General features: G+C 43.9%; 1 protein-coding gene across 1 annotated transcript in view; it reads right to left on the bottom strand.

Moving 5' to 3' along the window:
• The window catches only part of LOC310772414 (roundabout homolog 2-like), a gene marked incomplete at its 3' end in the record, with an annotated part of 203450 nt that overhangs the window by 75753 nt on the left and 112166 nt on the right, over nt 1-15531 (bottom strand). Inside the window, exons 3-4 of the mRNA XM_083632219.1 lie at nt 1003-1160; nt 750-870 (exon numbers count right to left, since the gene is read on the bottom strand). Coding sequence (XP_083488345.1) covers nt 750-870; nt 1003-1160 — 279 coding nt within the window. The remainder of the gene's footprint in view (nt 1-749; nt 871-1002; nt 1161-15531) is intronic.

A 15531-nucleotide genomic window follows, 5' to 3' on the forward strand; every position in this document is an offset into this window, starting at 1 on the left:
CGTCTGGAAATTTATTCTGAGATAAATGGCTTTTTGTGAAATTCGATAGAACAGTCACTTTAACCATTCATTTTTGGCATCAGTAAGACGTCAGACATCTAAACAATAGTTTTGAACAGTAATTTCCTCCATAACAGCAGGAAACCCCCCTCTGCTTCCAACTCCTCCCTCCGTGGGCGTTCTCCTCCGCAGCATTTGTCACAAGCGAGTGTTCTGCTGCTGCTGCTGCTGCTGCTGCGAGTTTGAGCAGCCTCCCTCCCTGGCAGCGAGTGTGGATAGGGCTCACTTGTTTCTTGGGTTTGAGAGCTTTGATGAAGCTTTGTGCGATTCTAGGCTTTATGCTGCGTGTTTCAAAGTGTTTTCCACCCAGTCTATTTTTGGAATCCCCCACCGCCAGCTCCCAGCGCGATAATGCGCGAAGTGAAAGCGTTTTCGCCAATCCATTTTACAGTAGAGAATGGTTTCCTCGCGCGTTACCCTACAGTTTTGGCTCTGCATTTCCTAGTGTGGAGAGCACTGTCGCCACTTAGTGGGTCCGTGGAATGGGTTGTACACGTTCGCTGACTCCAATATTTTTATAGGAGACGTGGGGAGCGTTGATCCACGTCCCACCGTCAAATTTTTTTTTTTTTTTTTAAGCCGAGATAACTCGTCTTTGGCAGTGAACCGTCGGATTCTGTAAGCCGAGATAACTCGTCAATGGCAGTGAACGTGTTAACTAGACTAAGAGCATACACCAGGCTCCTTACCAAACACAGAGAGCTGAGCGGTCTCACTTTCTCTCTCCCCCACCATGTTGGTCGCCACACACACATACATCCCTGCATCACTCTTCTTGGTGTTAGATATGGTCAGCTTCCCTCCCCGAACCTGACAAAGAAGATGTGTGATTGCAGATATTATATATAAGCTTATTCAAACTGCTTCCATTTGCAGCTATTTCACACTGGATATATCAGGTGCAAGTGAAGGCAGAAGAGTGCATCCTGGGGAGTAACGCACCGTGATCCTGTCGTCTTTCAGGTCCAGTCGGGCCTTGTTCTTCCTCCAGAAGGTGTTGGGCTCCGGATGGCCACGTGGAGCCTGACACTCCAGGCTGACAGGCTCTCCAACCGCGACCACCGCGTCCTGCGGGTTCTGTCTGAAGTCATCACGTAACACTGAAGGACAAACAGGGGGAGAGAGCGATGGTGGGGGGTTACTCCAAATGTAACAATGACTCAGCTGATTGAGTTTAATTTCGGTTCAGTGGATACATTCTGAAAGAGGGCTTGCTGTAAAATGGTGCTGGATTGGTAGGCTGACCTGTGGCCTCTACCGCCTCTTCTACGTTAGACAAAATAAATTACAGTCTATCTCAATGGTGATATAGACTGGACCAAACTATATTAGGTTTCTGAGGCTATACCTCAGGATATGGATCTATTGTACCTCTAAAGACATGCAGGTCAAGTGAATTGGAGACTCAAAATCGCACATACATACTGTAGGCATGAGTGTGTCTGATGTGTATGTATTATACTATTGTAGTATGGCATGCAGCAGGTGTATGGTAATGTACTGTATGTAAGACCTTTGAGACATGCTTGTGTATTGTGATAAAGGGCTATATAAATACACTTGACTGCTGGTGAGAAACTGAGGTGGAGAACAATTGCTAAACTAGAACGTTATACGCCTCCGCCAAGTGAGCAGTCGACATCCATGTCTGTCCAGACGTGAGCTAAATGTGAAGAAATTCCGTCAAGGTGTTACTGAGATATGGTGTTACCAAGCTTGAAAATGGCGTTTGTGAGGTCACAGTGACCTTGACCTTTGACCACCAAAATGTAATCAGTTCATCCTTGAGTCCAAATGGACGTTTGAGGCAAATTCGAAGAAATTCTGTCAAGGCATTCCTGAGATATGTTAACGAGCTTGCAAAATTGGCGTTCGTGAGGTCACAGTGGCCTTAGTCTCGACGCCAGACCCATGAGAGTTCTTACGCTGATACACTACGTTACTGCATGCTGCAGATCTCTCTCTGGGTCTGGGACACTTTCCCTCAGAGGGCTGGTTATGGGAGGGAACCGTTCACTTGGCCAGTGATGGCTTCAGTCCTCTCCAATCAGTAACGACTTTGCGATCAGACAACACGGGAGGCACAGCCCATTTTCTCTCATTGGTGCTACGACCTGTCACTCATTCAATTTCAACCCGCCTTCAAAACCAGCAGTGGCTGTTAACTGGCACAGACTCACTTATGTAGTATGCGGAGTGCAGCGATTCAACGTAATATTTGAGTCTGGGGAGAGAGTACAGTGACCTTAACCTTTGTTCTTTGACCACCAAAATCTAATCAGTTCATCCTTGCGTCCAAGTCGACATTTGAGCCAAATTGGAAGAAATTCCGTCAAGGCGTTCGTGAGATATCGCGTTAAAGAGCTTGGAAATGGGGTTCATGAGGTCACAGTGACCTTGAACTTTGACCTTTAACCACCAAAATGTAATCAGTTCATCCTTGAGTCCAAGTCGACATTTGAGGCACAGACGGACGGACGTACGGACAACCCAAATCCATAATGCCTCCAACCTGGGACCCTATCTTGGTACAGGCGATATCCCCTATTTGCGCTTGCTTGCGCACCTGTTTGCGTGCCTTAACGATAGCAGACGGCCTTGCGCAAGTTTCCAGGTGTTATGCAGAGTTTTGCACCCTCGCCCGGCAGCAGCTAAGCGCATCACCACCTCAGCATATTGTAATGATTTATACAGAAATGTAACTGTTTAAAAGTGATATAATTGTCTGGGTAGACGTGACCTCGCTGTTTTCTAAGTTAAAACAGCCCCGAAATATGGTGGGGATGCAATTCTCGGCGGGGATGCGGAAACCTTCATGGCACGTGCCGCAGGCATAAATTAGAGCCGTGCCAAATCACCTGTGCCCCCAAAATGCCAGCGCAAATGCGATTTGGGCAGTCTTAAGCACCAGAATTATTCACAGGTGTGGTCAGGCAATGCCTGGGCGTTACATCAAACAAACCAATCAGATTCCCGTCTCTCAATCGCTGTGTGTGCGCGAGGCATACAATATGCTGTAATTCTCTCCATGCGTAATAGAGTGGACTCACTCGTGCCGAGGACAGAGAAAGATGGAGAGAGCTTATTGACAGATCGTCTGTGGTGCCAATGACCCTCCGGGTTATGGGATAGGTGAAGGTGAATAGCCTATGTCCATTGTCCAACACGTTTTCTCAATTCATTTCCCTCTTTGCGATGTGATAAACGTTTCTCAGTGAGTTATAGTTGATTGCCTCAGTGAATTATCTGCTAATACCCAATTTTAGCAGCAGAATTTGATGTCCTGGCGCGGCAAGGCTGTGCGTAATGACATATCCAAAAGGAATTTTACTCTGCACTGGGCTGCGCAGCACGGAGATTATGGTGCACTCAAGCGCAGCAGGGTATTTAGCGCATAAGAGGTGCTTTTAAAAGCTCTTAGCACAAAGTAATTGCGTGCTGCTGACGATAGCATAATGCCATCTATCCCCACATTTTTGCGCTGAAACGTCTGGTTTGGCATGTGGCACGCGGCATACCTATGTCCAGTACAATTACTGTATAACAGGCATGCGCTTGTTGCATGCGCTTGCGCCCCAAATTTCCATTGGCGTTAAACGAGCCCAATGCTAAATGACTGCTTTTGCGAAGATAGGGCCCCTGGTCTTTCGTAAGTATCCTAAGCTGCTGCATTTTGTACACACTGGGAACACGAGGAGAAAAAGGGATTTCAGTAGTTGCAGTCTAAAAGAGAAGAGTGAAAAACATGGATGATTGTTTTTCAGATCACAAATAAAAAGTGGCATGATTTTCCAATGAAATAAATACTATATTAATAACCTGTGCTTCAAAGCTAACATTTAATGGATGGTGAATCAACTTAATGGAGTTGGGTTGGTAGTCCAAGAAGCACTATCTCTGATTTGGTTTCAGTGACTGGAAGAAAACTCTGTGACATTCAGAACTTTATGTTTGCAAGGTAATTTAATATAGTGGCTCGACTATCAGTATCAATAGGTTTTATGGACAGATGGAACTGTGTGTTGTTCGCCTAATGGGAAGTAACTCTATGGTACAGGTGGAGGGCCTTGTCGGGGATGAGGGGTGAAATGGCTTCAAAACAGCAGAAAATCAACAGTAAACATATAGGGCCCTATCGTCGCACTGGCCTTAAATTAGCGCTTAGCGCCAGGCGCAGCCCATATTAGTAGGCGTGGACCGGTGCAGTCCCGATTTTCGTGTCGGCGCTACATGCGGCCTTAAGCATTATAACCACGTCTTTTAAGCATAGAATTATTCACAACGTGCTCATTGGAGAAGTGCAGTAAACGAATCACAATGTCCCTTTCATGTTCCATTCCACGGAGCGATCCAATCCGGTCAGAAAAGCCCGACCAAAGCGCTCTGAGCTCCCCCCCCCTCCCTCTTTCAGCCCCGTCTGTCTCCATATATATTATTCCATATTATTATGCTTCTCAAACCAATCTCACTGCAGTTTAAATACAGCAAGCATGTAAATACGCTACACTATAGCAAGATCAAAGTGAAAAGAATGTTCTAAACGCATCGGCTAGAAAAATATAGTCTATCCCTGGATGTCAGATGAGATTAGATTGGTGACAGTTTGGGCAGAATTATATCGTTTTCTCTCGCTACCTTTTCTTCTCCCCCACAGGTAGGATGATGCAACAGCCTCTGAATGACCGGGGCTCAAAACTATGGTATAACAACTTCTTTTTTCATCAGTCATTGTGCCTGTCTGACGCGAGAGAGAGAGAGGGGAAGAGAGAGTGACGCCGAAACGCCCATTCTGGTCTATTCTCGCACTGTGCCACGCCTCTTCGGCGTAAAACGCATTTGGGGCCTAAAAACATGATGCTATCTTCCCGAGGCAGGCGTAAAGCACGTTTTTTTGCGTTTAACGCCAGTTTAGTGCCTAAGGCCAGTGGGAAGATAGAGCCCATAGTCCCTGTGAGAGGGAGAGATCTGCTACTTGTGAGTCTCATATTCTCAACTTTTGTGTGTGAAGTACATGTACTCTAAAAACAATCATGTACACTTGTCATTAAAGGCTTCAATGAAATGGCTAGAAGAGGGGCTGGTAACTGAGTCTATAATAGTAAAAAGGACCTTCAAGTTCTGAAAGCTCTTTGAAATGAAGCCAGATAAATATTCTGCTATTGCATTCTTTACCACTGTCTAATACTTGCATATTAAGTCCCTCATTATATTGTTGTTCGTGCATATTGTATTGACAGTTTGTATTGTAGTTTATTATTATTCCATGTATGTGCAGCTTTTCTGCATTCTCTCGTTGTGGCCAAAAGTTATTTTTAACTTATCCATGGCAGAGTTGTTTGTCCTTGATTTTGTGTTAAAAGGAGCAACTGTGTCAAGAATACTCAATCAAACTCCTGTATATTAAAATAAATAAATCTCCTGAGTCCTGACTATTGAAAAGAAGTGCTGTTCAAGTTCAAGTTGTAGAAACAGAATAGGAGAGGGGATGAACAACAATGGCCTTACAGTCAGATATACACATTTATTTGAGTACACTGTGGACAGCGCTTTAAGTTTATGTGTTTATGTAGACAAGTGTCTGACTTCCTTGGATTTAGCCCTTTTGCTTACTTGATGTCAACCATTTCACTCTTGGGAGAGAAAACCCCCCCAGCAGACTCAGTGTTGTGCAAATTTGTACATGTCTTCCTGTGGTGTTTTTGATTCTTTCATTCGGACTCTTCTCCAGCCAATTATTGATCTTAAAGTATGCTCTTTCCTTGTACGGTCTAAGTGGAATGCCTGGAAGTGTTGTTTTCCTTATTGTTTTTTCCAATCCAAATCCACTTTCTGCATTTGCATTTGTATTTGTTGCTCAGGATGTTTGAGCAATGTATACCAGTGATGTTTCTCAGATGATTGTTTGGAGACTATTGATGTCCTACACCATTGGTTCCCAAACGGGGCTCCGCCTGGTGGTAAAAAATGACAGACAACAGTTTTTACATACTCATTAACCCTGAGCAGTTGCCGGATTGGGCCGGTTTTTGGAAATATCGCGATATTTGGGAAACATCACAATTTTGAACATTTAATTTCAGAGGCTGCAGCAGGCTCAGTTTTAAAGCCAGAGTGAAGTTTCTTGTATCATATGAAACTAGAAGACTTAAGGAATGGATTTGTCCCAACCAGCTCATGCTAGCTTGTCAGGAAGGTAGCTAAATAACACTCCAAATTTAGGCAAATTTTTGGTGAGGGAAAAAAACGCTTTCAAAGGGGTCCTCTTTTTCACAGCCTAATGTTGGCAGGTAGGTGTGTGTGTGTGTGTGTGTGTGTGTGTGTGTGTGTGTGTGTGTGTGTGTGTGTGTGTGTGTGTGTGTGTGTGTGTGTGTGTGTGTGTGTGTGTGTGTGTGAGTGTCTGTCCATTTTGAACCAGCTAGGAGCCTTATATTGTTATTTAGTTAATCTGCTGCTATTGCATGGTTAAATCAGCTAATTTTATATTTATGGGGGGGGGGGGGGTATACGCAGTGGAAGTGGTCCCTGGGAAATTTGGTTTGGTACGTAGTGGTACTTGGTCAGAAAAGTTTGGGAACCCCTGTCCTACACTATATGTTAGTGATACCAAATAAATCAGATTTGAAAATATGTACGGATATAACTAACACCAGATTTATTTGACAATTTAAATCTTCACATATAATGCATTTCTCCTTCCTGTCTTTATGAAGCTGTCAGCCAGTGTGAACTACTCTCCAGAACAGCTTGAAATACAATGTTGATGATAATAATGTCAAATCTTATTTCCTCCATCAAGGTTGTCTTTCTGGAAAGGCGGGCACATATTGAGTGTCTTGATCATTAGTTAAATCAGAATTTAAATGGACTCTTTCTTAATTTGTGTTTATTGAAGAAATCCCTTACAGTTTTCCAGTCACGCCTCAGGACCGGGGCCGTAACCAGGGTTCTGAAATAGGGGAGGTCCAGCAAGGGGAGGTGCCGAAAAAAATTTGAGGGTTTTTTCCCCCCTTTTTTAGCCATATTTAGAGTAATATATCATTTTAAATCAACATTAGGATTATACTGTTGTGATGTCATTATTCAGTATATTCTCTTTCATGTCATCACCTGCTCAGCTCTCCTGTCAACATAATTGTAACTAACAAACACAAACTGTTTTAGCCAAATTCATATCAAAATGACACCTACAAACACAGGTACACAACCCAAGCCATACACAACACACAAAGTCATCATCGATAATAAAAAAAACATACAGAGGGACATTTATTTATTCCTGATAGGAACGATTGAAAAATAAAATAAAATATATTATGTTGTTTTTAACTTTACACCACCTCTTTTTGTTACTTATTGGGTCATGAAACTGAAACCATGCATATAGCCACCTGCATACCTGACTTCGGGAGCTTGGCAATTGGCATCATGCATGATTAGCCAGTAGCATCCCAACGTGTCACACAGGTAACATTACTTAAGAGACAGACTAGACACTTACTTTCTTGGTTGTTGCTAAAAAATCTGTCAGTGTCACTCACTGTCTGTCGTTCACTCGCTCACTGTCTCGCAGCTCGCTCACCTTCAATTATCTCGCCAAGCAGACAGACAGTCATCACTCACCACCATGCTGCTGCTCTCTCGGAATCAAGTTACCGCGGACGCGGCGTCAGATGACTTCCTGCCTGACCTGCCTTTCGTTTCAAAATAAAAGCGATCCCGTGTTTTTCATGCTTTTCCATGCAGATTGTTTTATATAAAAAAAAAAAAAAAAAAAAAATTCCTCTGAAATATTAGGGGAGGTCCGGACCTCCCCGTCCTCATAGCTAGTTACCATCTCAAGACCCGCCTATTCTAACGGTGGATTGATGCAGAAGGGAGTGGGGCTTTATTTAGAAATCCCATGTATAAATTGGATTGTAAAATAGATCATTCCCATTTTAAAAGGGGAAATAATAGCAATGATAATATATAAGCCCCTTTTCTCATTCCAATTACACCACTGCTGTATACCATCTAACAATTAAAATATGTTTGTCAATGCAATGTTCTCACTGATTTGGCAAATGCATGGGGATAATTAAGTAAAGTTTGTAAAAGTCTGAGTGACATTGAATGAAGCGCCTTTGTTATTCTGCCTACTTTTTATCCTCATTACAACCCTTAGCAGTCCTGCTGATATACCAGAATTCCAGCTCCCAGAAGACACCTCCAGTGAAAAGGGAAATCAGGAAGGAGCCAAAGGCCCCACGGCCCAGCTGTCAATCACATCCGCTGGGTGGTCGCGTAAATGAGACTCAGTCACAGAGACAACATTGGGACAGACACCTGCCTGCCTGGCTGGCTGTCACATGGTGCTGCATGCTGGGTGAGCCATACCGTCCCCATGAAGGCCATGTTCCACCTTTTCAGTGACACAGGCACCTTACCTAAAGATATGTCTAAAACAGCAAAGCTTGTCTCCAGAGACTTTGAATCTCACCAATGTATTCAATGGGGGAAATATGCATACTGGATAACTCAGGAAATAATTTTTGTTTGTTTGTTTGTTTGTTTGTTTGTTTGTTTTTGATTCTCCCATTTTCTCCCCAATTGTACTTAGCCAATTCCCCCTGCTGTCCTGGTCGTTGCTCCATCCCCTCTGCTGATCTGGGGAGTTGTAGCCTAGCACATGCTTCCTCCGATTCTTTTCATCCAACAGTGAGGAGTAGTTCAGCGGCAGTACGTAGCACGTGGGAGGATCATGCTATTCCCCCTCACCCCCCCCCCCCCCCCCCCCTAAACAGGCGGCCCCCGACTGACCAGAGGAGGCACTAGTGCAGCGACCAGGAGACATACCTCACCAGCTTCCTACGTGCAGACACGGCCAATTGTGTCTGTAGGAATGTCTGACTAAGCCGGAAGTACTGCTGCCAGGGAATTGAACCCGGGTCTCTGTGGTGGTACTGTAGGCTTTTATCTCTACTACACTACCCAGACGCACCTAGGAAATAAAGTTTAAACACAATTGCAGAGGAGTGTTGGAATGGTAAAGTGGACAAAAGAGGTGCTGTGTACTATTAATGCAGTCGGTGACAAGGACTTCATTTCATTGAGCGAATTAAAACAAAACAACAAAGTCCGTGGCCAACAACTGCGACACCTATAGTGAGCTGTGTCGGAATTATGCACAATAATGCACACTGTCGGAAAGCATCTGTAAATACACGGGTATTGAATAGCTCAACTAATAAAGTCTCTTGGAAATACAAGGATCCATCCGTGTCCTATTAAATGCTGTCGGTGATGGGGACCTAATTTGTTCAAGTGAATCCCAATGGAATGTATTACACCTCTGCAGTGACAGCTATCCCACACAGTGAGCTTCCCCCACACTGCTGTGCTCCCCCCTTCCTGTCCTCATCGGGAGGCTGTTTCTGCAGGTGGTGTGGGTGCATGGGGATATGCAAGTGGGGGAGGAGGGCTTTCTGATCCGCTGGTCTGAACTGCGGAGCCCCTGTGGAGGCAGCGCCCATGTGTAGTCTGTTGTCTGCTGGTAATTATTTCAGATGCTAGGGCCCTTGCCACTGCCGAACACTGTCTGATGGAGTATTGCTCAATTATTCAAAGCCATCCAGAGGGCTCACTCATTCACCACTTTCATTTATCAAATGAGACAGAGAATGATTTGTAAATGGGCTTCATTCCACGGCACAATGGGTGGTAAAAATATGTGACAACGTGGAAGCACCTGAATACAAATAACCATAGAGGGACTCGTTATATGATTAATAACAGGGGGAGGGGCTTGAGTATGGGTGGTGGTTGTACATTTTTATATATACCAGGTTAATCGCATGTGGGATTGTTGAGACCATCTTTAACTAAAGCAGTTCTGTGTAAGAGAAAATAATTTCATTTAATTTCACAACTCTGAGCAATGTCAAGTGCATGCAGTTGCCCTTCGAGATTCTCCCCGAGACCTTCGTACTTACTGCGCAGCTCAGAAGCAGAAGAGATTTTTTTTTAAATCGAGTTGGCAACAACCACATTGATTGTCTGTATCTATGCCAACATTTGATGTTTCAAAATATGCCCCAGGTCTAGACAGCCAATGCATTTATTATTGTCTCTGCTACATTTAATGCCTCCAGTATCCATTAAGCTGGCATGCCTCTCCTGTACTGTCTCTCTTCAAGCATGCAAGTCAGTGTTGCCGAGTATTGCTTCATACAGCTAAAACGGGGAAAGAAAGTAAGACTGTGTTGTGTTGTGGATTTGTTTTGGAAATCAATATGAATTTGATATTGAACCTGATCATTTGAATTTAAGGCAAACAAAATAGGGACATTGATAATCACTACACTAACAGTGATAATCACTAGATTGCAGTGATTATCAATGTCCAACGTAATAAATGATCCACACATCATGCGTAAAGAGAACAAGTCATTGTTACTGCAGCAAATGTTCCATGTCCTCACCACATACAGTAATCAATGTGAATCTAGATTTTCCATGATGAACATTGTAGAAAACAATCAGTAGGAGTTTGACCAATGAACAATTGGGTCAGTGCCCAAGTGCACACGAAGGTTAATGTATTGTTTACAGGCAAACAGTATTGAATGTATCTATAGGCTACTTAAAGTTAAAACATGATATGAGAAGGATGCTAATTAATATTTTCTAATACATTTTGACCTATGAATTTGGCACTAAATGAGCCAGTTCAAAGCATCAGTTGATTGAAAGACATGTGTTCACTTGATAATGCAAGAGAGAAAAAGATAAAACATGTGACAGACAGATGGTGAGAGCTGATTTAATTACAACTCAATTAACTCCGTTTATTTTGTAGTCATTTGCTTGTTTGTTTGCCTCTGTGTGTTTGTGTGTCTGTGCGTGTCCATCTGTCTGTGTCTGTGTCCCTCTAACCCGGATGCGTGTCGATGGGTAGGATGTTTTAGTAGCATAAACAGTAGCAACACCGCAGGCAAAAATGAAAGAGAACTGTATACTGTATGTGTGGAGAGAAAAGACCAAAAAACAAACACCTTGAAAGTTGTATTGTTGTTTAAACAGGTGGCTCTATTTCGGTCGGGGCGCCTGTTTGGGGCGGAAGGGAACTGGTGGGAATAGCGTGATCCTCCCACGTGCTACAGTACGTCCTGCCGGTGAAGCTCCCCGCTGTCAGGTGAAAAGAAGCGGCTGGCAACTGCGCATGTGTCGGAGGAAGCATGGTTCTAGTCTATGGCTCTCCCCAGACTGACAGAGGGGCTGGAGCTGTGACCGGGGCAGCAGGGGGAAATTGGCCAAGTACAATTGGGGAGAAAATTAGGAGGGGTAGGTGATCAGAAAAACAAAAATACAGATCATGGCTCTATTTCCATTTCACAAATGTATTGAAGAATTGTAGCTCTGCATGTAGACACAGCTCAGGGAGAATAGCCGCACAGCACTTTTAGAGGCCGTGTCCACAAATGTTTTTTTTCTTCTTCTTCTTCCCATGGCGGAGCGCTTTGGATATAAAAAATATGAATGCCCAGAGCTCTTCCAAAGCACACAGACAGCGCCTATTGTTTTAACCGCTAATGTTGCTAGTTAACATGACTACAAGGTAAACAGCCAGTTAACATCAACCTACACCTGGAACCAGATAATACAATGAATTATTCTCACCCGGAAGGTCAGTCAAAAATAGTGACATTGACGAGCAGCGCTCTTCTCCAAAAAAGCGCTCAGCCAAAAGACGCTATCCAGAGTGCTGAAACAGCAGGCACGGTGCTGGGAAGAGGAGTGCTCCTACCATGTCCTGCATCTTCACCATAGAAAATGAATTGCAGACAGGCGCTGGCAGCTAAAAAAAATGCCTTCTGTGCACATGGACCACATTAAATAGGAATTAGGTGGCTTTCCTTTATAGAAAATATTTAACACCATCTAAAAAATTTGACTAATTTGAATTCTTCACCGTTACAGCATTAGTAGAGTATATGTGTGGTGTATCTGACAGTGATGTCAGGTATTGCGATGGCAAGTTAAGCCTAATAGCATTGTAAAGGCTTACAGTTAGTGATCCAGTGTCAGAAACTGCACTGCAGCAGTCATATGATTTCCTATGACAGTGGTCTGCTAAATTGTGTTTTGAGAGCTTGCTGAAGATTCTTTTTGAGCAACAGAGCCTGTAGGGAGTCAGGGATGTGTCATTTTCTCACAGTCAGCGATGTCCCATTTCTGTCACATGTAGAAAACACCCGCACGAAAACAACAAAACAGCTGCCTACAGGTTACAGGTTACAGCACAAAAAAACATGTTTTAGTATCACTAACCGAATCGATATAATTGAATCGAATGGAATTGAATCGATATTGAATCAAATCGAATCGTGATAATTGATTCGGAACCTTGTGAATTGGAATTGAATCTATATTGAATCGAATCGAATCGTGATTAATCGATTCGGAACCTTGTGAATCGGAATCGAATCGATTGATGAAATTTGAACTGATACCCAGCCCTTATGCTGACACACAATGGGGGAATGGGGGAAAGGAGAGTGGAGGGGGCTATTTGCATTGGGGAAATTTTTGAATAAATAAACAGCTGAAACAGTCTGTGCCCTAAAAAAGTCATGAGCAATCAGTCAGGAGCAAGGTCCGTGCAGAGATGAGGAGCGTTTACACAGTGTCCCCTGAGGCCACAAGCTCAGCACAGACATGCATTACCTCATTCTACAGCAGGACACAATCATATAGTGTCACCCACGTACAGTATATACAGAAGATCTTTACATTTTTGGCACTAATGTCAAAATTAGGGTCATTTGAAATATTATTATGGGCAACTCATAAGTTATTTTCAGTTAAGACACAGTTTTCTATTGAGATAAAGCAACAAGAATCCCAAATTCCAGTCCAATTTTTAAACTCCAGAACATTTCACATCAAAGTCAGGCTAAGATCAGGTTTATGGTAACCAAAATCGACAGTTTCCAAAATTGAAAGTGGGCAGCTTGAAAAGCTCTCAGCATTGCTTTGGTCCGCTCTTTTGGCATCATTAGTGTCACGTTCAGTAAGCTTCAATGAAGGTTGGAAATAGATGCGCTGTGAAATGTGAGTACGCCTGTGACAACACGTACAATTTAGAGTTTGATGGGTAACTTCTTTGCTTCTAATGTTAATACTTCTCATCCTCAGCAGACATTATTGTGAAGCCATAGGCTTAGCAATGGCCATGGCATTTACTTTGAACCCACGAACCCACATTTCTTTTTAACCAAATTGTGGCCATAGAACCAAAGTCCCCCTTTGATTCAGGGTCTCTGTGTATGCTTGCTGAAACATGTCGGCACAGTCCCAGCTTCTCTCATGAGATTTCTGACTGTGCATGAAATTACACTTTGCGGTTAGCTAAAACACATTCGTTAACCATTCCATGGCCTTTGAGTTAGGCTCCAGGCATCCACCGTGAAGGGTTAAAAATGACGCCCTAACACTGTCATGCTTAATTAGCCCCCATTCTGTTGTCATGTAATGTAAATTGAAGTTGGAGATGGTATGAGAGGAGGCGCTCCCCTCCCCTCCCTCACCCCTCTCCATCCCCTCACCCCTGCAGTTACAGTAACAGCATTCCCACAGACCACACTTCCACATGTATAATTAATGAGTCCTGTCTCCAAGCATTCCTTCATCCCTCCCATCTCTCAGCCCAACCTGGGTAAACCTACTTGTGCCCCTGTTGCCCAGACCATCTTACCTACTTGTATCCGGAATCATGCATATATTATGCATATTTTTCCTTATTATTATGCATTCACGGATGCTGAATTTGTGCTCAGGAATTAAAATGATGTTGACTCCTACAATAAGCATGTATTTGAGAATTTCAAACCTTGTGAGTGAGCTATGTAGCTACGGGCTACAGCTACAGTATGTCTGGATCCTGTGCCGTGGCTCTTATAGTGGAGAGATGTGAAGTATGAAGAGAAAAAGAGTGAAAACAGCAAGAGAGAGAGAGAGAGAGAGAGAGAGAGAGAGAGAGAGAGAGAGGATGATACTATTTTTTCTCAAAGACCACAGATATGAAACCATACAGCAATTGCGGCGATGTACACTCTGAGCTGGAAAATGAGTCAGGGATTGGAATGGAGCTTTTTATCCGCCTGTTTCACTAAAGCAGCGGTCACCCCGGGAGAGAGGGCTTTCAACCATGCACTTGTCTCCCCTAACAGACATGATATATGCCACAGTGTCTCACAGCCATCCACAAAAGCAATCAAGGCAACTTGATCATGAAAAATAATGGCCCTAAATGTGTTCCTTCATAAGCTTAACAAGTTTTAATTACTGTATAGCTTTTTAAACCTTGTCATGTCATTTATAACCCCATTCACCCCACTCGGTGTGCCCTCAGAGGAATGGTGCAGAGGGATATCTCCTATTTCTCTGACTTTATTCTGATGGGATTTAATGGAGAAAAGTGGTGTCGGGGAGAGACAGGAATTGCCTGCGATCATCTGTGCCTCTGAACCATCCAGCATGATCAAACACATCGAGTGCTGGCCACCGGCGCCGCAGGTTCTGAGCTGTGTTTACCTCAACATCCTTATGATTATCTCCATCCCTGCAGATGGCCCACAATATGCGCATGTTTGGATAGCATATAGATGTTGATGCATGCATTTGAATATATGCTTGGAGGTATGAAGGAGGACATTGCTATAACACCACCCCCCATCCCCCGCCAAATGCCGGCATTCAGCACAAAAGAAAACTAATTAATATGGTAATGCGATGCTACCACACCAATTGATAACACACGGAATGCTTTGTTGCTTTGATTGCACCGATTTGACTTTGATCTCTAAATGAGTAAATGAGGTGAAATGGTCAAATGTGAGTGTAACACAGGCAAGGTTCATGCAATCTAAAGGCTCATGAAAGCGCACACAGGATTCATACAAGCTGCGGGCATCCGGGTAGTCCAATGGTAGATTCCCTGCCAACACAAGGGTTGCAGCTTCGGCCATCCATACAGGTGTAACGGCGTTGTGTAGGTGGTACTTGCAGCAACCCATGTGTAGGGCTTGCCGAGGGGTGGATGCGAACCGCCGACCTTCGGCTTGGGAGTCCGACATGTTAACCGCAACGCCAAGAGAACTAGCTCCCTTGGCGGAGCTGATTAACATGCTGATTAACATGCCTTTATACCTGGGGAGTGAGTTTAACCAATCCACTCGCTCCCGCTCGGGACTCATGAGGAATCCGCGCTGATTCAACTCGGTTACACAGGCACAATTAGCCGTGTCTGCCAGTAGGAAGCCAGATTCAGGGTATGTGTCCTGGTCGCTGCACTATTGTCTCCTCTGGTTGGTCAGGGCGACTGTTTGGGGGAGAGGGGAGCTGGGGGAAATAGCGTGATCCTCCCAGCGCTACGTCCTGCCCGTGAAACTCCTTGGTGTCAGGTGAAAAGAAGTGGCTGGCAACTGCACA

This window comes from Poromitra crassiceps (genome assembly GCF_964638095.1).
Source record: "Poromitra crassiceps genome assembly, chromosome: 1".
NCBI lineage: Eukaryota > Metazoa > Chordata > Actinopteri > Beryciformes > Melamphaidae > Poromitra > Poromitra crassiceps.